The sequence below is a fragment of the Malaclemys terrapin genome, chromosome 13, assembly GCF_027887155.1.
Source record: "Malaclemys terrapin pileata isolate rMalTer1 chromosome 13, rMalTer1.hap1, whole genome shotgun sequence".
NCBI lineage: Eukaryota > Metazoa > Chordata > Testudines > Emydidae > Malaclemys > Malaclemys terrapin.
The window spans coordinates 33,373,786-33,394,448 of record NC_071517.1 but is presented as its reverse complement, the minus strand read 5'-3'; the positions used below and the strand labels follow the sequence as shown (position 1 = coordinate 33,394,448).

The 20,663-nt window shown below is 58.8% G+C and overlaps 1 protein-coding gene across 1 annotated transcript; it reads left to right on the top strand.

Moving 5' to 3' along the window:
* Nucleotides 1–2,322: 2,322 nt before the first annotated feature.
* Nucleotides 2,323–20,402, top strand: LOC128848180 (von Willebrand factor A domain-containing protein 5A-like). Its single transcript, XM_054047992.1, has 17 exons — nucleotides 2,323–2,378; nucleotides 2,702–2,904; nucleotides 3,450–3,672; nucleotides 4,803–4,975; nucleotides 5,641–5,755; nucleotides 6,320–6,492; nucleotides 6,606–6,694; nucleotides 6,961–7,105; nucleotides 8,343–8,422; nucleotides 8,665–8,779; nucleotides 8,981–9,145; nucleotides 9,934–10,037; nucleotides 10,326–10,534; nucleotides 11,561–11,716; nucleotides 13,014–13,150; nucleotides 13,638–13,764; nucleotides 14,224–20,402. The coding sequence occupies exons 1-17, from the start codon at nucleotides 2,339–2,341 to the stop codon at nucleotides 14,301–14,303; spliced, it is 2,334 nt and encodes a 777-aa protein (XP_053903967.1). The 5' UTR covers nucleotides 2,323–2,338; the 3' UTR covers nucleotides 14,304–20,402.
* The last annotated feature ends 261 nt before the right edge of the window (nucleotides 20,403–20,663 follow it).

Genomic DNA, 20,663 nt, shown 5'->3' with positions numbered 1-20,663 from the left:
ACTAGAGTATTGCAACTTTTTTTTAATGGAAGGGGCCCCAAAAATTGCTTTGTATATGATGCAAATTGGAAGAGTAAAGTAAAAAAAATCCCTTTTCACGGATTCACACAAAAAAAAGTGAAACAGCATGCCTCAATCATGCAATAGATCAATTTGGCACATTAGCCAGGAGGAAGCAGACTGTGAGTGTTTTCAACCACAAACCCCATCCCTCCCGTTTTGCAACCATCCTCCCAGAGGAAGCAGACCGGGAGTGTTTTCCACCACAAACCCCATCCCTCCCGTTTTGCAACCATCCCCCCAGAGGAAGCAGACCGGGAGTGTTTTCCACCACAACCCCCATCCCTCCCGTTTTGCAACAATCCCCCCAGAGGAAGCAGACCGGGAGTGTTTTCCACCACAACCCCATCCCTGGACCAGTGACAGGTGCATGAGCAGCCCAGTTCTTGGAACTAAGCAAGGAGAAGCCAGTGGAAAAAATGAAAAGGGGCCACAACACTACCTCCCCTTTCACGAATGCAATGAATGCAATGAATGGCCACTCCGGTCAGGAAGCAGGTCGGGATCGTTTTTGACCACATACCCCATCTCCTCCTGATTCGCAACCCCATGGACAGGCGGTAGCAATTTAACAAACAGTTTACCAAAGTGCTACGCTGCGTGGCAGAAACCGCTCCCAGTAGCAAAACGGGAGGGGAGCATTTTGTGGGGCTACACCGGCCGGCCCTGACCTGCTCCCTGCAGGCTTGTGGGCTCCGCTGGGTGCCCATTGCCGGTCGGAGCTCACCATCGCCACCCCCGCACTGTGACTCAGCCTCTGGCTCCATCGCATCCCAAGAAGCAGCTACTGCAGCAGGAGCCAGGGACTGTGAATTGTCGTAACTTTCACGCCGACTCCCTTCCTCCGGGCTGAGAATTAGGCATCAGAGTTAAATGCCGGGGACAAACAACCAACCCCCAGCTCCCCGCTGAAGCCGTGTCCCGGCCTCAGCCCTTTCCCAGCCTACGGAGCTTAGCCCAGAGAAGGTGAAGAGGCCTGGCCCCCCGGCTGTAAATACCTGCTGGGGGTGGTGGCACTGCAGCGTGGCAGTGGATGGTCTGACGCCATCCCCTGGCTGGGAGTTGCAGGCAGAGGAATTCACACTAGGAGGGAGGTGCACCTGTCTGGCAGGGAGGGGAATTAGCTGCTGGCACAACTCCCTGAGGGCTGGGGTGGATTCTCCATTCCGGGCTGTGCGTGAAGCTGGACGGGAGGTTTGTTTAGAAGATCTGCCTTCGTTCCCCCCACAGTTCATTCCGGGCCCTCCCCAGTGTGCGGGTTTGCTCAGGTGATCCCAGTCTTCCCGTCCAACCTTCCAGCTGGGAATTTTCCAGACGACTGGAGTGGTGGCAAGCTGAAACGTGGCTTGGGGAGTGGGGTTCAGAGCCCCTCTTGGTCACGGCAGCTCTGGCGTTCCTCGCCCCCATCCAACCCTCAGCTCCCCTCTCCTCCACAGAGACTCCCCCTGTGCTTCAGAGCTGGGTTTCTGCTGTGGGAGAAATCAACCGGCTGCCGTCCTCTTGCCCCCTCGTAAGGCAGCAAATCCGAGGCCCAGGCTGGACGGTTCCGGGGTGGGGAGCAGGTGCGGCCGAGGGCTGGATTTCGTCCTCGTTGGGGTGGGGGGGTTATGGCAGCCACTCCGGCCCAGAGTGAAAGCTGAGTAAATAGCAGGGTTGCGTTCCTGCCAGGAACGGCCGGGAGCCGGAGCCTGCTCCACAAACCTCTGCTTCTCTGCAGGGCGACAGCGGGGAGATGGGTCTAGCTGGGTTAACAACCCCCCAATGACCAACCCGGGTCCCCCACAACTGTTCCAGGGGCCCCCCAGGGGCTCAGAATAGAACCCAGGACTCCTGGCTCCCAGTCCCCTCGTTCTAACCCACTAGCCCCCCACCTCCCTTCATTCCGTCTGACCCCCCCCACGCCTCCTTCCTTCCATCTGTCCGTCCGTCCATCCATCCATCCATCCCCATACACTCCCCCTACATTTCTCCATCCATCCCCCAACTCCCAGCCGTACCCCGGTCCCCGCCTGCCCCTCCCTGCTGGGGGCTGGCGCCGTGGCGTGGGGAGGCAGGGGGCCCAAGAGGAGCCATGACTCTGATCTCAGGAGCTAGGCCCCGTGAGCCTGCGGGACTCCCTGCCACAGGACCTGGCTGAGCAAGGGGGTGGGGCTGGGGTCTCGGAGCCATCGCTAGGGGGGATGGGGGGTTGGGGCACCCTGTGCCCATCAATTTCCATGGAAACCCTGTATCTCACCCCCCACCTTCCCCCACACAGATCCCCAACCTCAGAGCCGAGATGGAGCTGGTCAGCGGGCTGCTGCTCGTCAAGAAGCCTGGTGAGTCAGGGCTGTGAGGGGCGGTGCCATGAGGGGGAGGGTGGCCCCATGGCTGACGTGGCCCTTCGCCCCGGTGCCCATGGGGGGTTTGTGGGGGGGCCATGGCTGACGTGGCCCCTCACCCCACTGCCCACAGGGGTTTGTGCGGGGACCCATGGCTGACGTGGCTCCTCACCCACCGCCCATGGGAGGTCTGTGGGGGGGCCATGGCTGATGTCCCCCTCACCCTGGTGCCCGTGGGGGGCCCGTGGCTGACATGGCCCCGCGCCCCGGTACCCATGGGAGTCAGGGGGGGCCTGTGGCTAATGTCCCCCTCCCCCCAGTTCCCCTGCGCAGCAGCTCGGTGGCGGTGTTGATCCGAGGCTTCGTGGCTGACGTGAGCTGCGAGCTGCTCTACAGGAACGAGGAGCCGGGGCCCGTGGAGGTCGTGTTTAAGTTCCCCGTGGATGCCGAGGCAGCTGTCTACGCCTTCCAGGCCCGTCTTGGGGGGGCCTGCATCCAGGCCCAGCTCCACAAGAAGAAACAGGTGCTCGGGGGCAGTGGTCCCGGGGGGGAGAGAAGAGGGGACGGGGCTGGGGGGATCTTGGGGTGACCCCGTCTCTCCCGGCAGGTGCAGGAGGTGTACAGGGAAGTACTGGCCGGGGGGCAGGGGGATCTCGGGGGGCAGGGGGAATCTCGCTGTGACCCCGTCTCTCCAGCAGGCGCAGGAGGTGTACGGGGATGCGCTGGCTGGGGAGCAGGGGGATATCAGGGACAGGGGGATGTCGGGGGGCAGGGGAATCTCGGGGTGACCCCATCTCTCCCGGCAGGCGCAGGAGGTAAATGGGGAAGTGCTGGCAGGGGGATCTCGAGGGGCAGGGGGATCTCGGGGTGACCCCATCTCTCCCAGCAGGTGCAGGAGCTGTATGGGGAAGTGCTGGCCGGGGGGCAGGGGGATGTCGGGGGACAGGGGTATCTTGCTGTGACCCTGTCTCTCCCAGCAGATGCAGGAGTTGTATGGGGACACGCTGGCTGGGGGACAGGGGGATGTCGGGCAGGGGGATCTTGGGGTGACCCTGTCTCTCCCGGCAGGCGCAGGAGGTGTATGGGGACGCGCTGGCCGGGGGGCAGAGCTCGTTCCTGCTGCAGCAGGAGGGGATCAGGGGCGATGTGTTCAGCTGCTCCCTGGGGAATCTGCCCCCCGGGGAGGAGGCGGTGCTGACCCTGCGCTATGTCTGCGAGCTGCTGCTGGAGCCTGACGGGGCCGCCCGCTACGTGCTGCCGACCGTGCTGCGCCCCCGCTACACGCCCTCCGGTGAGACCCACAGATCCCCTACCCCCGTCACGGTGAGACCCACAGCCCCCCCCCCCACGTGCCCCATGGTGAGACCCACCGATCCCCCTGCCCCTCCCACATGCCACACGGTGACCCCTCCCACGTGCCACACGGTGAGACCCACAGCCCCCCCATGCTCCCGCTCCGCGCCCGACATTGAGACCCACAGCCCCCCGTGCACCCGTTCCGCGCCCTCCAGTGAGACCCACAGCCCCCCACCTGCCCTCCGGTGAGACCCACAGATCTCCTACCCCCGTCATGGTGAGACCCACCGATGCCCCCCCACGTGCCCCATGGTGAGACCCACCGATCCCTCTGCCCCTCCCACATGCCACACGGTGACCCCTCCCACGTGCCACACGGTGAGACCCACAGCCCCCCCGTGCCCCCGCTCCGCGCCCTCCGGTGAGACCCACAGCCCCCCACCTGCCCTCCGGTGAGACCCACAGATCCCCTACCCCCGTCACGGTGAGACCTATAGCCCCCCCCCCCACGTGCCCCAGGTGAGACCCACAGATCCCCCTGCCCCTCCCACGTGCCACACCATGAGACCCACAGCCCCCCCCCACCTGCCCTCCGTGAGACCCACAGATCCCCTACCCCCCTGTCACGGTGAGACCCACAGCCCCCCCCATGCACCCCATGGTGAGACCCACAGATCCCCCCCATACTCCCTTGCACCCTATTCCCCAGCTGTGTGCCTCCAGCCATGCTGCACCCCTTTCACATGCCCCATGTTGAGACCAGACCCATAGGCCCCATAGATCCCGCATAGCTCCCTGTACCCCATAGCCCCCAGAACCCCTGCTACACACCCCATGGTGAGTGACCCCACAGCCCATAATCCCCTGAAACCTCCATAGCCCCGTTACGTACCCCACAGTGAAAGAACCAAATAGCCCCCATAACGCCCCGTAGGCCACTACTGTGTGCCCCTCGGTAAATGTCCCCCAGGCCTGAAATCCCCACCCCAGGGTATGTGACCCATCCCAGTCATCCCAAAATCCCCTGATATCCCAGCCCAATATCCCCCCAATATCTCATACTCCCCATCCTTCCTCTGCTCTCTCCCAGCCCCCTGGCCCTCACCCCTGTGTCTCTCTCTGCAGGGTGGAATGGGGAGGACGTCACCCAGGGGATCCCGCGGGTCCCCCAGGGGAAGCTGCCCTACACCCTGAGCCTGAGTGCCACGCTGCAGTCGCCCCACGGCATCGACCGCGTGTTCTCCAACTGCCCCCTCACTCCCCTGAGCTATACGGCCGGGAACCGAACCACTGCCCAGGTAAGGGTCCCGGCCATCCCCAGTGGGAGGAGGGTGCTGGGGGGGAGGGAGGGGAGGCTCTGGGCTGAGGGGTGGGTGCCAGGGAATGGGACTGAGGGCTGGGGGGGATTTGGGGCGAGGCTGGGGGGCAGGTCCCAGGTGGGTGGGTTCTGAAAGGGGGAGTATGGGCCAGACTTTGGGTGATTGGGGGACGGGGGGATCGAGCGACACCAACGGATCTGGGGAATTTCCCAGTTTCTCTGGGGAAAATCTGGACAGGCTGAAATCTGCCAGTTTGGGGATGAAATCCCTGGCAGTTTCTGGGCTCTGTTAGTGTTTAGTTTCTCGGATTTTCCCTCTCCTTGTTTCTCAGTGGAAGGAAATGGAGGTGTGGGGGACCAGGAAAATTTTACCCCCAAATTGGAAAGATTTAGCCCCCCCCCCCCCCCCCCCAATGTCAAATATTTGCAATTTTTCACCAGGAAAAGCCAAGTTCCCGCATTGGCCTTTGGGGTTGTTTTTCCCTCTCTTCTCTCCACTGAACCCGGGGGGGCCCAGCCAGCGTTCCCAGGGTCAACCCCTCACCCCGGCTTCATGCAGGGGGCACCGAGCCAGGCACGAGAGCCAGCAGGACCCTGTCCCCCCAGGAATCGTGTGGAGGTGACTGTGTGTCTGTCGCCCCCCAGGTGTCGCTGGCCCAGGCCCCACCATGGGACCGGGACGTGGAGCTGCTGGTCTATTATGTGGAGCCACACAAACCCAGCGCAGTGCTGGAGGCCGGGCTGCCTGGAGCCAAGCCAGGTGGTGGAGGGGATCCTGCACCCAGCTACCTCTGGGCGGGGGTGCAGAGGGGGATCTGGGGGATGGGGATCTGGGGGGGGTGAGGTAGGTGCTGGGCGGTGACATGGGATCAGGGAGGCACAGGGCAATGAGGGGGATGACTGGGGAATGGGGGGTCCTAGGGCTGATGGGGGTGGGTGCTATGGGAATCTGGGGGCAGGCGAGGGTTGGGGGACAGGAGCAGGGTGTCTTGGGGGAGCTGGGGATGGGGTGTGTGTGGAGGACAGGGGACGGGGGGGGGCCTTGGGGGAGCTGGCATTGGCAGAACGGGGTGTCTGGGAGCAGGCAGGCACTGGGCAGCACTGCAGGTTTGGGGGACACGGGGGAGAACTGGGGATGTGAGAGCAGGCACTAGGGTGCTGGGTATTGGGGGTGGTGGGGGATCTAAGGCAAGAGAGGGGTGGGGGGAGGGACAGAGCTGTGGGGGTGGGTCTCTGGGGGCAGTCGGGGGTGCTGAGGGGGCGGCTCACGGGGGCTCGACCCCATACCTGCCCCATTTGGGGGCTGGCTCCCATCTCCCCGCAGGCTCCCTGATGGGCGACCCGGCCGTGATGGTGACCCTGCTGCCCAGCGTGCCCGAGGCGTTGCCAGCCCAGAGCCGGGCCGGGGAGTTCATCTTCCTGCTGGACCGCTCCGGCAGCATGGCGTGCCCCATGGACGGCAGAGTCCGCTCCCGCCAGCGCATCAACATCGCCAAGGTACGGCCAGATGGGAGGCTGCGCTAGATGGGCCCGTGGGGCCACGCCCGGGGGAGCTGCCCAGGCTGGCTGGGCCCATGGGGCTGACTCTCCATCCATCTGTCTGTCCCCAGGAGACCCTGGTCCTGCTGTTGAAGAGTTTGCCTCTGGGCTGTTATTTCAACATCTACGGCTTTGGGTCTGAGTTTGAGTCCTTCTACCCGTGAGTCCGAGGGGCAGGGCAGGGAGGAGGCTGGTTGGGCTAGGGGGCAGGGCTGGTTAAGGGGCAGGGGGTGTCTGTGAGTTAGGGGGCAGGGCTGGTTAGGGGGCAGGGCTGGTTAGGGGGTGGGGGTATCTGGGTTAGGGGGCAGGGGGTTTCGGTGGGTTAGGAGCAGGGAATATCAGTGGGTTAGGGGGCAGGGCTGGCTGGGGGCAGGGTGTCCCTGGCTTCGGCTGTCCCAGCCCCAGACCTGTCATCGCCCCCCGCAGGCAGAGCGTGGAATATACCCAGCAGACCATGTCCGAGTCCCTGCAGCGCATCCAGCTGCTCCAGGCTAACCTGGGGGGCACCAAAATCTTGGAGCCACTACGAGCCATTTACCGCAGCCCCTGCTGGGACGGCCACCCACGCCAGGTACCAGGGGCACTGGGGCCAGCTGGAGGGGCGTCCTGGGGCAGGCTCGGAGAGTGATTGTGGGGCCGAGGGATGATGTGGGGGGTTTCAGAGAGGGATGCGGGCCTGGTGGGACAAACTCATAGACTTTCAGGACAGAAGAGACCATCGTGTTCATCTCATCAGGCCCCAGCTCCTCGCCCCCACCGTGACAGCCCCTCACCCCCCTGTGACACTGCTCAGCCCCTCGCCCCCCTGTGACAGCCCCGCCCCTCGGGCTGAGTCACTGCACCCCCAAACCATGAGTTACAGGCATCAGGTCACAGCGACTCCCCCCAGTTGCTCCAGTTCAAACCAGTGAGTGCCCCGGGCCCCAGCCTGCTGAGGGAGACCAACCCCCTAGGGTCTCTGCCAATCTGAGCCGGGGGAAAATCCCTTCCCCACCCCACACGTGGGGGTCAGCTTGCCCGGAGGATGGGGGCGAGACCCCCTCCCCCCCAGCCAGCTCCCTGGGAAGGATTCTCTGCAGTAACTCTGAGCCCCCCCAGTGCCCCAGCCCTGCCTATGGGGTGTTTGCTCCCAGCTGTCACATGGGCCATACGCCATCGCAGGCCCTTCCTTGGCCGCCCCCCCCTGCTCCCCTCGGAGGCTGTTCCTGAACTTCCAAGGGGGAGACCCCGGGAGAGGGGATCAGGGAGGGGCTGGGGGTTCTGGGGGGCAGCCGACAGGGGCTATGGGGTGGCTCAGAGTGGGACTGGGGCTCTGGGCCAGATGAGGGGGCCAGTGCCTCTGGGGGTGTGAGCGGGGCGGGGCGGGGCAGGTAGCAACCGGGGGGGTACCTCTGTATAGAGCTGGGAGGGGCAGTGCTTTGTGCCGCGCCCAGCTCTGGGGGGTGCCCTGCAGCCCGGGGGGGCAGGGAGGACACACGTGGGGGGGGGGTCAGGAGGGAGCTCCTGGAAAGGTGCCCACAGCAGTCGGTGGGTTCTTGTCTCCAGGGGTCAGTGAACAGGTGATGGGTGGGGGTTGGGGTCATGCCTAGGGGTTGAGGGTCACAGAGATAGGGGAGAAGGTCAGCGGTCCTCGTCGGTCATCCCCTCGGGAGATCTCTGGGAGGGGAGGGATGGGGCCGGGGGTCTCTGGGAGGGTCAGAGGGGCAGACTCTCCAGGGGGGCTGCTCCAGTTCCCAGCGGGGAGGGGTTGTATCCGGGGGGTGTTTGGTCCCTGGCTCTGACAGCGTCTCTTCCCCCCCCCCCCCCAGCTGTTCGTGTTTACGGATGGGGAGGTAGGGAACACCCAGGATATCATCGCAGAGGTGCAGCGTCACCGGGGGACCCACAGGTAATGGGGGTGCCTACCCCCCGAGCCCTGTCCCTATTAGCATTGCCATCATGTGGACCCTCCCACACCATAGTCCCCAGCATCTGCCCAACCCTTTACCTCACCCTACCTCCCAGCCCCGCCAGCATGGGGAGCCCAGCCAGCCCTACTGGCCCCTCTCCAACTGTCCTGTCCCGCCCTCCCAGCACTGGATGGGCCCCACCAGCTCTGCCCCCCAGCCCTGAACTCTGCCCCCCCTGCAGGTGCTTCTCCTTCGGCATCGGGGCCGGGGCCTCCACAGCTCTGATAAAAGGCATCGCCCGGGCAGCAGAGGGCAGCGCCGAGTTCATCACTAGTCAGGACCGCATGCAGCCCAAGGTGAGAACCCAGGAGTCCAGGCTCCCAGCTCCCCTGCTGTAACCCACCAGCCCCCACTCCTCTCCCTGCAGCAGGGATAGAACCCAGGAGTCCTGTGTCCCAGCTCCCCCACTCTAGGCCATTAGACCGCACTCCCCTGCAGAGCTGGGGATAGGACCCAGGCATCCTGGCCCACCCTATGTGTGCCGGTGTCTCTCCCAGGTGCTGCAGTCTCTGAAGCGGGCCCTGCAACCGGCGGTGACCGGGATCTCGCTGAGCTGGGATCTGCCCCCTGGGATGCAGGCGGAGCTGCTGCGCCGTGGCCCCAAGGTGATCTTCGATGGGCAGCGGTGCCTCGTCTACGCCCAGCTCCGTGGGCAGCCCCAGGTGAGAGAGTGAGGCCCCTGCCCTGGGACACCCCCAGGGCTCGGGATCAGTGACTGAGCCAGGAGCCCCCCAGTCTCCTTCTGGGCAATAACTCTGACCCCTAACGATGGCCATTGGGCTGGAGCTCTCTGTGCTACCCCAGCCCCATTGTTCTCAATGGGGATAGTTAACTCTGACCCCTAACGACGGCCATTGAGCCAGGGGATCTCTGTGCTACCCTAGCCCCATTGATTTCAGTGGGGATTGTTAACTCTGACCCCTAATGATGGCCAGTGGGCTGCAGGTCTCTGTACTAGCCCGGCTGCATTGATCTCAGGGCAGGTCTACACTACAAATTTACATCGGCGCAGCTGCACTGCTGTAGCACATCTGGTGAAGACGCTCTAAGCCGACGGGAGAAGCTCTCCTGCTGACATAGCTCTGTCTACACGGGGGGCTAAAGTCGGTGTAACTATGTCGCTCAGGGGTGTGGATTTTTCATGCCCCTGGGCAACATAGTTCTACCAAAGTATGTAGTGTAGACGAGACCTCCAGTGGGGCTCGATAATTCTGACCTCTAATGATGGCCACTGGGCTGGAAGTCTCTGTGCTACCCCAGCGCCATTGAGCTCAATGGGGATTGTTAACTCTGGACCCTAAAGGCAGCCATTGGGCTGACTAGGCTAGCCCCCCAACTGGTGTCAATTGGCCATATTTGCCCTCTTTGTTCTGTAAGCTGGGTCTGGGGGATCCCAGGGCATCTTCTCCCCTGTCGCATCCCCCCTCTGACTACCTTTCTTTGCCCGCAGCCCCCAGACACTCCCATGGGGGGTGTCACCCTGCAGTACCGCATCCAGGACCAGACCTACAAGGAGACGCTGCAGTTCCCCCTGCAGCCACAGGATGGAGACAGGTGACAGCAATGCTCCCCAGCTCCTATACCCCCGCCACAGGCAGCTGGGTCCTGCCCCCCCACGACCCCACTCCAGCGGAACAGACGGGGTGGGATCTGCCCCCCTGGCTCCCAGCCCCACTTCTGTGACCACTAGACCCTACTCCCTTCCCGGCACCAGGATAGAACCCAGGAGTCCTGGCACCCGCCCCCCCCCCCCCAATCCCACTAGACCCTGCTCCCCTCCCCGCAGCAGCTGGAACCCAGGCGTCCAGGGCTAACCCCGTGTGACAATCTCTCCCGGCACAGGCTGCCCGTTCACCGGCTGGCAGCCAAGTCGCTGCTGCTGGAGCTGGAGGGGACCATGGGGGCCGGGTCAGAGGGGGACCGGCACCGGGCACTGGAGGCCAGCCTAAGCTCGGGGGTCATCTGCTCCCTCACGGCTTACGTGGGGGTGGACACGGAGCGGGGGCAGCCGGTGCAGGGGCCGCTGGTGAGACGGGACGTCCCGCTGGCAGGTATCCCCTGAAGGGGTCGGGGCTCCCGGTGGCAGGGGGGGACCCAGCATGTGGGGAGAACTCGGGGGGGGGGGAGGAAGGGGGAGGGAAAACCTAGCACCAGGGGGAGGGATGGGGGAACCTGGTGTCGGGGAGGAGGGGAATTCCGGGAGGGATCCCAGCACGGGGGGATCCCAGTGTAAGAGGGGGGACCCAGAAGCATGGGGGGGCGTCATGCTTATAGAATAATGTCCCTTTGCCCCTCTCTCTGACCCCCCGACTCCCATTGGGCTGTGCTGCCTCTCTCTGTTCCAGGGCGACAGCGACCCCAATGCTCACACCCCCGGGGCATGGGGAGAGCAGGGGTGCTGGCAGGGTGAGATGGGGAGTAGCCCACAGGGCTTGCCCCCCCTCCTCCTCCCAGCCAGGAGAGTGGGACCTGTGCTTCCCCACAGACACATGGACAGAGACAGACAGGCAGGCGGAGACCCAGAGTCAGACAGGGACAGAGACCGAGAATCAGACAGATGGGGACAGCCCGGAGAGACGCAGAGAGAGAAACAGACCCAGTCAGACAGATGGACTGACCCAGACAGCTGCAGGGACAGGAGAGGCGGACGCATCGCTGTCATGAGCAGACCTGGCTAGCGGGGGCCTCTCGCCCCCCAGCATCCTGCCCTCATCCATGGGGCGCAGCACCCACCCCTGCATCCCCTGAGCCTGGAGGAGGGGTCCCAACTGAGGGGAGAAGAATGGGGCTATGGGGACTGGATCTGGGGGTCACAGCCGGGGGGTGGGGGAAGGGGCAGGAGCTGGGGACATCCCGGCTGTGATGGAGCTGTGGGGAGAGGAGGATGGGGCTGGGTGTGTGGGGGTCCCAGCTCGGGGAAAGGGAATGGGAGGGTATGGGGGAGAGGTCCCAGGGTCCCAGCGGTGTGTTGGCTCTAAGTGCCTGGGTGGGGGATGGATTTCTCCTCCCTCCCTTTGCTTCTCTGTGTCTGTTTGTGTGTCCGTCTGTCTCTCTGTCCATCTGCTCCCTAAATTTAGATTTCATCATCGACTATATGGAGGTGAATGACTGCGTCTCGATAGGACAGGTCTCAATAGACCATATTTGCGAGCGGCCGGCGAGCATAGTGCGCATAGACGAACCGAACCACCGCAGCATCTTCGGGCGCCTGTCCCGTGCATTGCGTGTGGCACGTGAGTACCACTGTCACGAGTGCCTGCACCTCCCGAAGTCCAGTACTGGCCATCCCCTCCCTTGGAATTGCCTGTCCTGGCTCCGTGGCCTCCCAAAGCGCAGCTGGGGGGGCCCCCAACACAAGGGCAGACAGTCCTACAACCAGGGGGCCCCGCAGGAGATGGCACCCCAGAAAGGTGAGGGGGGCAGGGGCTGGAAGTCAGGACTCCGGGGGTGGGCAAACGCCAGGGTGACGCTTCATCGGGTAAGAGACGGACGTGCCCTGAAGGTCACGGAGCTGTGCAAGTATTTAAAACTACATAGAAAATAAAGGAAATTCCTGGGCGAAAAACCTTTATGTCTCTGCGGGAGGGGGAATCCTTAGCTGTTTTTTTTTAAGTGTCGTGAAGCAAATTATCTTGAAACAAAATAAATAAAAAAATAAGGAAACCCCCAGGCAAAAAACTCTGTGAAGCTGGAATTTGGGGTGTAAGTTTGTATCAGTGAGCTAAGTGTGTGTGTTGGGGAGGGAGGGATCAGTGATCATTTTTAGTGACAGAAATGTCTCTGAGCAGTTTTCTCTGAAATAAACACAGAGGGAAATTCCCAGGAAAAAAAACCTTGTGAAACTGGGCCTAAGCTTGGACGTTTGTACAGACGAGTTCAGGGGCAAAAGTCTTTATTGGCACATTCTGGTTTATAAACGAAGAAACCCACGAAAGGCAGAAATTTTAAAGTGAAGGCTAACCTTAAAACCTGAATGTGGAGAGTCTAGAAATACGAAGTTACTGTAGCCCAGATAACTTTAACTCTGCCCCGTAACCCTGACCCATGCATGGCTATAATATCATATAGATTCTGTAACATCCCGTCCCCCGCTACCCCTTTAGATGCTTGTGAATCCCCGGATGTAGGTCTGTATCACAGGTTGTAGTGAGTGATGTTCCCGGGGTCAGATTGTATTTGAGAAACACCCTGGGGTCGTGGAATTAATGGCTGGGCTGGGTCATTCACAGGGAATTAGGTGCCCATCTCCGATTGAAAGTTAATTGTAATCCCATGGGTGCAAGAAGGGGCACAGTTAAGGATGTCTGTGGAGGGGTTAAGGGTGCAGAAGAGCAGGTAAAGGGTGCCCATGGATGAGGTAGTGTTAAGGGTGCAGAGGAGCAGGTTAAGGACACTCATGGAGGGACAGAGTTAAGGACACACAGAGGGTCAGAGTTAAGGTTGTTGGCTGTCCCCCTGACTGGACAGGCCATGTCTCTGTTCTGTACCCACAACCCTGTACCAGCCCCATCTCCCCATGTCTCTCCCCAGGGCGGGAACCGGAGGAGTCTCCCTTGCTGAGGCTGGTGTCTCTGCAAAATGCCGATGGCTCGTGGGACCTGGACCCCCGGCTGGCTGCCGTGCTGGGGGTGAACGAGACCGACACCAGGAGGATGATACCCAGTGAGGTGAGTGGGGGTGGGGGTGCAGAGGAGAGAGGAGAGGAGAGATGGGGGACAGGTGCCATGGGTTGGGCCTGTTCTCTCCTCCCAGATGAGATTGGCGGTGACCCAGGCTTGGGGGGGTGGAATCTGAGGGTGACTCGATTAAATGATCCCCTGAACCTGGAGCCCAGTGGGCAAGACGGGCCCAGGTCAGGGGGCTGGGAACCCCCTAATGGGGTCAGAGCATTGGATCGAGGGGGCCCAGGGTCAGGTGGAGGCGCCCAGGCCGGGCCCTGTCTCAGGCCGTCTCCCTACCCCCTGGGCATGGCACTGGGCATCTGGGTAGGGGGTCCACAGTGCTGGAGTGGGGGCACTAGGAACCCTCTGAGTCCGGGGGGAGGAGGCTGGAGTGGGGGGGGTCCCTATGCCAGGGGGAGGGCTGAGTGGGGGATGGAGGCCGGGGGGGCAGGCCGGGCACTGACTCAGGCTGTCTCTCTCCTGCCCCCCGCAGGACGTGACCCCCAGCGTCTGGGCCACGGTGCTGGCCGTGGTCTGGCTGCACACCCGGGCCGTGGGGCAGCGCGACGAGTGGGAGCTGCTGGAGGCCAAGGCTGTGGGCTGGGTGCGGGACCGAGCAGGTGAGAGGAGGCCGGTGGGGTAGGGGGCAGGGACAGTGTCCAGGGTCTCAACCCCGAGAGCCCCTGCCCATTAGGGCCCCTGAGCCTGGGCCCCAGGAACCTCCATCCTCACCTCCCTGTCCCCATGGCCCGGAGCCATGACCCTGCCCTCCATGTCCCATAGCCCAGCCCCCTTCAGGGCCTTGAGAGCCTGTGCCCCATGGGTCTCAGGGCCCCCATCCCTGAGATTTCTGCCCCCCAGGCCCCACAGCCCAGCCCTCAATAGCCCCCAGCCTTTCCCCATCCCACTCCCAGCACCCTGCCAGGGTTTCCGTTCCCCGTCCCCCAGGGCCTTTACTTCCCAGCTTCCCATCCCCCATGCCAGTCCCCCACATGCTGTGAGCTCTCTTCCCTTTGCCCCCAGGCCCTCCCCTTGTTCCCCAGGCTGGTGTCTCTCCACTGACCCTCCTCTCATTTCAGGGGCCCCGCTGAGCAAGTGCCTGGAAGCCGCCAACGCCCTGCTGGGCTGTAGCGTTAGCCCTGCTGTCTTCGGGCTCTGAGCCTCCCCGGGATCCCCATGCCCGCTCCCCAAACTACCCTGGGCATTCAACCGGGAGCCCTGAGGGCCAACAGTGGGCACTGGATGCAGACCCACATGGCCGCCCTGTGCCCAACCCGGAGCAACCCCCCAGCTGGGATCCCACCACTGCCACCAATTCGGATGCATCTGCCTCCCGCTGGCTGAAGAGGAGCCATGGCTGCCCCCCGGCTCCACCCCACACTGACCCACTGTTCAGTGACCCTCATGCTGCTCACAGCCGCTGCCTCCTCTCAGCATTGTGGGGGAGTCCTCAGGATCGCCTGCGTCAATGTTGCAAATTTCTTTGCTTTTTCAAAATGACTGAAGGGTCCCTCTATAAACAGACCCTTTGCCCCACCCCAGAGGTGGCTGCACTGACCTCACCCTGCATGAGCCATCCAGTGTAAACCTAGTCACATCTATGCGGAATTCAGCTATTGGACAGACAGACAGACCAACAGGATCTTTGCTTGTCCAGACATGACCTCATTTTGTCATAATGGCAGATTTCTCTTTGCTAGACAATCCTGAACGCAAACAGGAGCGCAGTGATTCACATAATTCTTCATTTCCTCTCTGTCTAGGTCTGGACTAGAGCTGGTCAGACATTTTCTAGATGAACAGTGTTGTGTTGGCAAATGCGATTCCATGGTGAAGGCTGAAAGGTGGAAGCAGGCAGCAGATGGAGGAAGCTTGTGCCATGCTGCATGTTGTGAATCTGTCCCCATTCACCAGCTGCTGAATTCTCTACCACAGAAGAAATGCTTAAAAACCTGATTATCCATCTTGACGGTTAATGCTCATGCTGTGTCCATCCTGGGCAGCACCGGGCCCTCCTCAGGACATCCTGGGACTCAAGCAAACGATGAAAGACATCAGCTGGTTTATTCCCTGGAAAGAAAGTGCTATTTTTATCAAGAAACTGCAGGAACATAACGAAGAAGCAAACAGTGTTCCCACTTCATGTTAACCAGCACTGACCCCCTTGGAACAGCTTTCACCCTATGACTCTGTGCTGGGTCACGTCCCTATTTCAGCCTTTCTGTGTCTGAGAAGGCAACTCAACAAATTCAATTTACAGCACCTGGAGTCCAATCACAGCTACCTGCCCCGCATTGCGCAGAGACTCTAGGGAAGGATTAAGATACCAGGTAATTGATTAATTGCCTTAAGCCCTGACGGAATGCCGCCCTGGGACTGAGATTTCCCCAAAGGCCAGATAGAATTCGGAGATCCTAATTCTCACTTCCCGCTATGAATAGTGGAACTTCGATACCAGCGGTGATATCCTGGTCCCATTGAAATCAAAGGGTGTTTTGTCTTCGACTTCAGCGGGCACAGAATTTCAGCCCATATTACTAGGCTTTTGCAAATTTAACCCTGTGGCTGGGATTTTGGAAGACGTGGTTGAGGCACCCAGTTCCAGGGGATTTGGCCTCTTTGAAAATTCCAACCTACTATCCTGTTCCAAACCCACTGAAGTCAGAGAAAAGGCTCTTTCAGAGAGAGCTGGGGAACCAGCTTCCATTGAAAACTCCAGCCGGAGTGAGTCTTTCCAATGGTCTTCAGATAAACTCCGTTGGTAGAAGCTGATTGCCTAGCTCCCTTCGGCGCCTTTGGATATCCCAGTTTCCAGCTGACTCCAGTGGACTTTGAAGCATGCCCAGTATGGATACCTGAGCCTTTAGCTAGATAGAAAATCCACACACAGAATAACAAAATCATATGATCGTCTGTACTCACAGGTATGTGGCCATAAACAGCCTCACGTACTATAGCCCACCCAGTAATGTATGAACCCTCCAGCCTGTAATGTCCTGTCTGTGCCCATCTGTTCCCATCTAGTCCTGGGTCCTAGGTTCTCTCCTTGGTTCTGGCTGGGCTTTGCATGCTAGCGACTAGAGCAGGGGACTGGCCCATTGCGTTCCCGGGTTCTGTTTTGGTTCCTGGAAGCAAATGTGGCCTAGTGGGTCGAGCAGGGGGGACTGGGATTCAGGACTGCGGTAAAAGTGTCACAAAGAAACCATAATAAAGACAATTAACAGATGTAAACACACTGAGCATAGCAGGTGTCACCCATCGGTCTTACAGGGCCCCAGCAGGTCAGAGTCTTTCCAGTCTTCTGCCAGCCCAGAAGGTCCTGTCCATTCGATGGGTCCAAGTCAGTTCAAACTCATCCTTTCAGAGCAAAAGTCCTTTCTTTGTTTCCTGGTTTCTGGAAAAGCCAGCCTGACCCAGTCTGCAAACACCCTCTTCTCCCCCCACCCCCCGAGGGGTGGAACTTCTCTGGAGTGGATCAGTCTCCGGGGGAGGGGGGGGGGAAGGTCTACACTGCATTATAAACCCGGGCTTGTGGACTCGGTGTTTCCAAGTCCGTGCTTGAGTGTCCACACTGCATTGGAAGCCTGAGTTTACAATGCTGGACCTGGGTCTCTCAGCCTCGCTAACATGTCCATACTGCACTGTGCAGACCTTCTGACTTGGGTCTGCGGATTGACCCGCGTCCACACTGCACAATGACAGGGCTTGGACCAGAGTCTCAGCAAGACTTGGGCTCTGACCCATCCCCCTAGCAGCATACTAGGACCCAGGCCCAGAGTGTTTGCTCCACTGAGTCAGACTGACCTGTGTGCATGCAGAAAGGGGCCTTGGGCTCAGACGTGAGTCAGAGCCCGGGCATAGGGTGCAGTGTAGACATAGATGGTGAGTTGCTTTGCTTTACTCCCCCCGCCCCATTTTTGGTTCCTGGAGGAGCTGGTGTAACCCTCCCCCCCTGGAGTTATGTACAATTCCTGGCCCACAGCGATACATAAACTTAATACAGTGTGGACCCCAAAATATTGATGGGGTGCGATATCTAAGACTGGCCTGCAGAGAGCATCCCAGTGATGCACTGGATTGGGGAACATGGGTGCTGGGTTCAATTCTCAGCTCTATCACCGAATCATAGCGTGACCTTGGGTAAGTCACTTCATTGCTTTGTGCCTCCGTTTCCCCTTTGGAAAATAGGGATGATGATGATGATAATATTCCCACTTCCAGAGGTGCTATGAGAATAACTCGAAAAGTACTTGGGAGTCAAATACAACAGTGCTGGGTGCAGTATAATACCTAGATACATGAAGAGTAACATCTTGGTCAGTTACTGAACCAGAAATAGTTATGAACAAGAAACTTCACTTATCAAATGTATATTTCACAACTCCTCTTGGAATAAATAATTTAATCTTTGAGTCAGCTAGAGTAAACCTAGACCATCCCTGACAGGTGTTTGTCCAACTTGGTTTTAAAAACCTCCAGTGATGGGGATTCCACAACCTCCCTTGGAAGCCTGTTCCAGAGCTCAACTACCCTGAGAGTTAGAAAGTTTTTCCTGATATCTAACCTGAATCTCCCTGCTGCAGATTAAGCCCATTGCTTCATCTCTTACCTTCAGTGGAAATGGAGAACAATGGATCCCTGTCCTCTTTAGAACAGCCCTTAACTTATTGGAAGACTGTTATCAGGTCCCCCTCAGTCTTCTTTTCTCAAGACTAAACATGCCCAATTTTTTAACCTTTCCTCACAGATCAGGTTTTCTAACTCTTTGATCATTTTTGTTACTCTCCTCTGGACTCTCTCCAATTTGTCCACATCTTTCCTAAAGTGTGGTGCCAATAACCGGACACAGTACCCCAGCTGAGGCCTCACCAGGGCCGAGTAGAGCAGGACAGTTACCTCCCGTGTCTTACATACAAAACTCCTGTTAATACACCCCAGAATGAGATTAGTGCTAGGGCCTGTGTTATACATGAGGGAAGATGAGATGGTCACAAAGTTTCCAAGGCCAGAAGAGATCAATGAGTCATCCCCTCCCATCCAGTTATAGAATAGAATCATAGAATATCAGGATTGGAAGGGACCTCAGGAGGTCATCTAGTCCAACCCCCTGCTCAAAGCAGGACCAATCCCCAACTAAATCATCCCAGCCAGGGCTTTGTCAAGCCTGACCTTAAAAACCTCTAAGGATGGAGATTCCACCAGCTCCCTAGGTAACCCATTCCAGTGCTTCACCACCCTCCTAGTGAACAAGTTTTTCCTAATATCCAGCCTAAACCTCCCCCACTGCAACTTGAGACCATTACTCCTTTTTCTGTCATCTGGTACCACTGAGAACAGTCTAGATCCATCCTCTTTGGAACCCCCTTTCAGGTAATTGAAAGCAGCTATCAAATCCCCCCTCATTCTTCTCTTCTGCAGACTAAACAATCCCAGTTCCCTCAGCCTCTCCTCATAAGTCATGTGTTCCAGTCCCCTAATCATTTTTGTTGCCCTCCGCTGGACGCTTTCCAATTTTTCCACATCCTTCTTGTAGTGTGGGGCCCAGAACTGGACACAGTACTCCAGATGAGGCCTCACCAATGTTGAATAGAGGGGAACAATCACGTCACTCGATCTGCTGGCAGTGCCCCTACTTATACAGCCCAAAATGCCGTTAGCCTTCTTGGCAACAAGGGCACACTGTTGACTCATATCCAGCTTCTCGTCCACTGTAACCCCTAGGTCCTTTTCTGCAGAACTGCTTCCTAGCCACTCGGTCCCTAGTCTGTAGCAATGCATGGGATTCTTCCGTTGTAAGTGCAGGACTCTGCACTTGTCTTTGTTGAACCACATCAGATTTATTTTGGCCCAATCCTCTACTTTGTCTAGATCCCTTTGTATCCTATCCCTACCCTCCAGCGTATCTACCACTCCTCTCAGTTTAGTGTCCTCTGCAAACTTGCTGAGGGTGCAGTCCATGCCACTCTCCAGATCATTAATGCTGCTATAATGGTGCTTCCTTCTCATTCATTATCCTTTGCTGCCCTCGGGTGACTGCATGAAGCAACCAGAATTTCATTGACATCTGCCGTATTCGCCATCTTTTCTCTTTACTGCTTCGCTTCCAAGGGTAAGCATCAAGGGCTGGTTGGGGCACTTGGACTGTGGATGGGATCGCAGAGCCCCAGGCACCTGTTAGGATACAGATATTCAGGCCTGTCTGTAAAGGCCTATACTTTAAGAATTTAGGTGTATTCTTATCACTTAGGATATGTCTACACTACGAAATTAGGTCGAATTTATAGAAGCCGGTTTTATAGATATCGGTTTTATACAGTCGATTGTGTGTGTCCCCACATAAAATGCTCTAAGTGCATTAAGTCGGCGGACCGCGTCCACAGTGCCGAGGCTAGCGTCGACTTCCGGAGCGTTGCACTGTGGTTAGCTATGCCACAGTTCCCGCAGTCTCCGCCGCCCATTGGAATTCTGGGTTGAGATCCCAATGCCTGATGATGCAAAAACAGTGTCGCGGGGGGTTCTGGGTACATGCCATCAGGCCCCTCCCCCTCCGTCAGAGCAACGGCAGACAATCGATTCGCGCCTTTTTACCTGGGTTACCTGTGCAGACAACATACCACGGCAAGCATGGAGCCCGCTCAGTTCACCGTCACCATATGTCATCTGGGTGCCGGCAGACGTGGTACTGCATTGCTACACAGCAGCAGCTAATTGCCTTTTGGCAGTAGACGGTGCAGTATGACTGGTAGTCGTCATCGGCTGTCTGGGTGCCGGCAGACGTGGAGCTGCATTGCTACACAGCAGCAGCTAATTGCCTTTTGGCAGTGGATGGTGTATTACGATTGATATCCGTCATCGTCATATTCCTCAGTGAGTTCAATCAGAGGCACCCGGGAAACTTCTTCAGCAGATTCCTCTGAGAAATACTGAATCAAACTTTCCACTCTGGGCATCTGATTCTTCATTTTGTCTCCTGGAGACCCGGCAGTCCTATTGAACCGTCTTGACGATGATGGCTAGCAGTCGTAGTACAGCATTTTCTGCCAAGCACACAGAAGATGCTGATGGCTATCAGTCATGCTGCACTGTCTGCTCCCAGCTTAAGATGTAAAAAATAGATGGACCCTATTTGTTCTGTATTCATTTGCTTCCCCCTCCCTCCGTGAAATCAACGGTCTGCTAAACCCAGGGGTTTGAGTTCAATCTTTGGAGGGGCCATTCTGTGTGACAGTTGTTTTGTTTCTTCCTGATGCACAGCCACCTTTGTTGATTTTAATTCCCTGTACCTGTATGCCATATCGTCACTCGCCCCTCCCTACCTCCGTCAGACACTAGTTTCGCGCCTTTTTCAGCCCAGACGCCATAGCACTGGGATCATGGAGCCCGCTCAGATCACTGCGGCAATTATGAGCACTATGAACACCACACGCATTGTCCTGGAGTATATGCAGAGCCAGAACATGCCAAAGCAAAACCAGCCGAGGAGGCGATTGCAGCGCGGCGACAAGAGTGATGAGGAAAT

Excerpts from the sequence above, each read along its gene's own strand:
- LOC128848180 (XM_054047992.1), top strand. The coding sequence starts at position 2,339 with ATGGAGCTGGTCAGCGGGCTGCTGCTCGTCAAGAAGCCTG. Across the intron at positions 3,673-4,802 it reads CCCCCGCTACACGCCCTCCG|GGTGGAATGGGGAGGACGTC; the intron begins GTGAGACCCACA and ends CTCTCTCTGCAG. Across the intron at positions 10,535-11,560 it reads ACGGGACGTCCCGCTGGCAG|ATTTCATCATCGACTATATG; the intron begins GTATCCCCTGAA and ends CCCTAAATTTAG.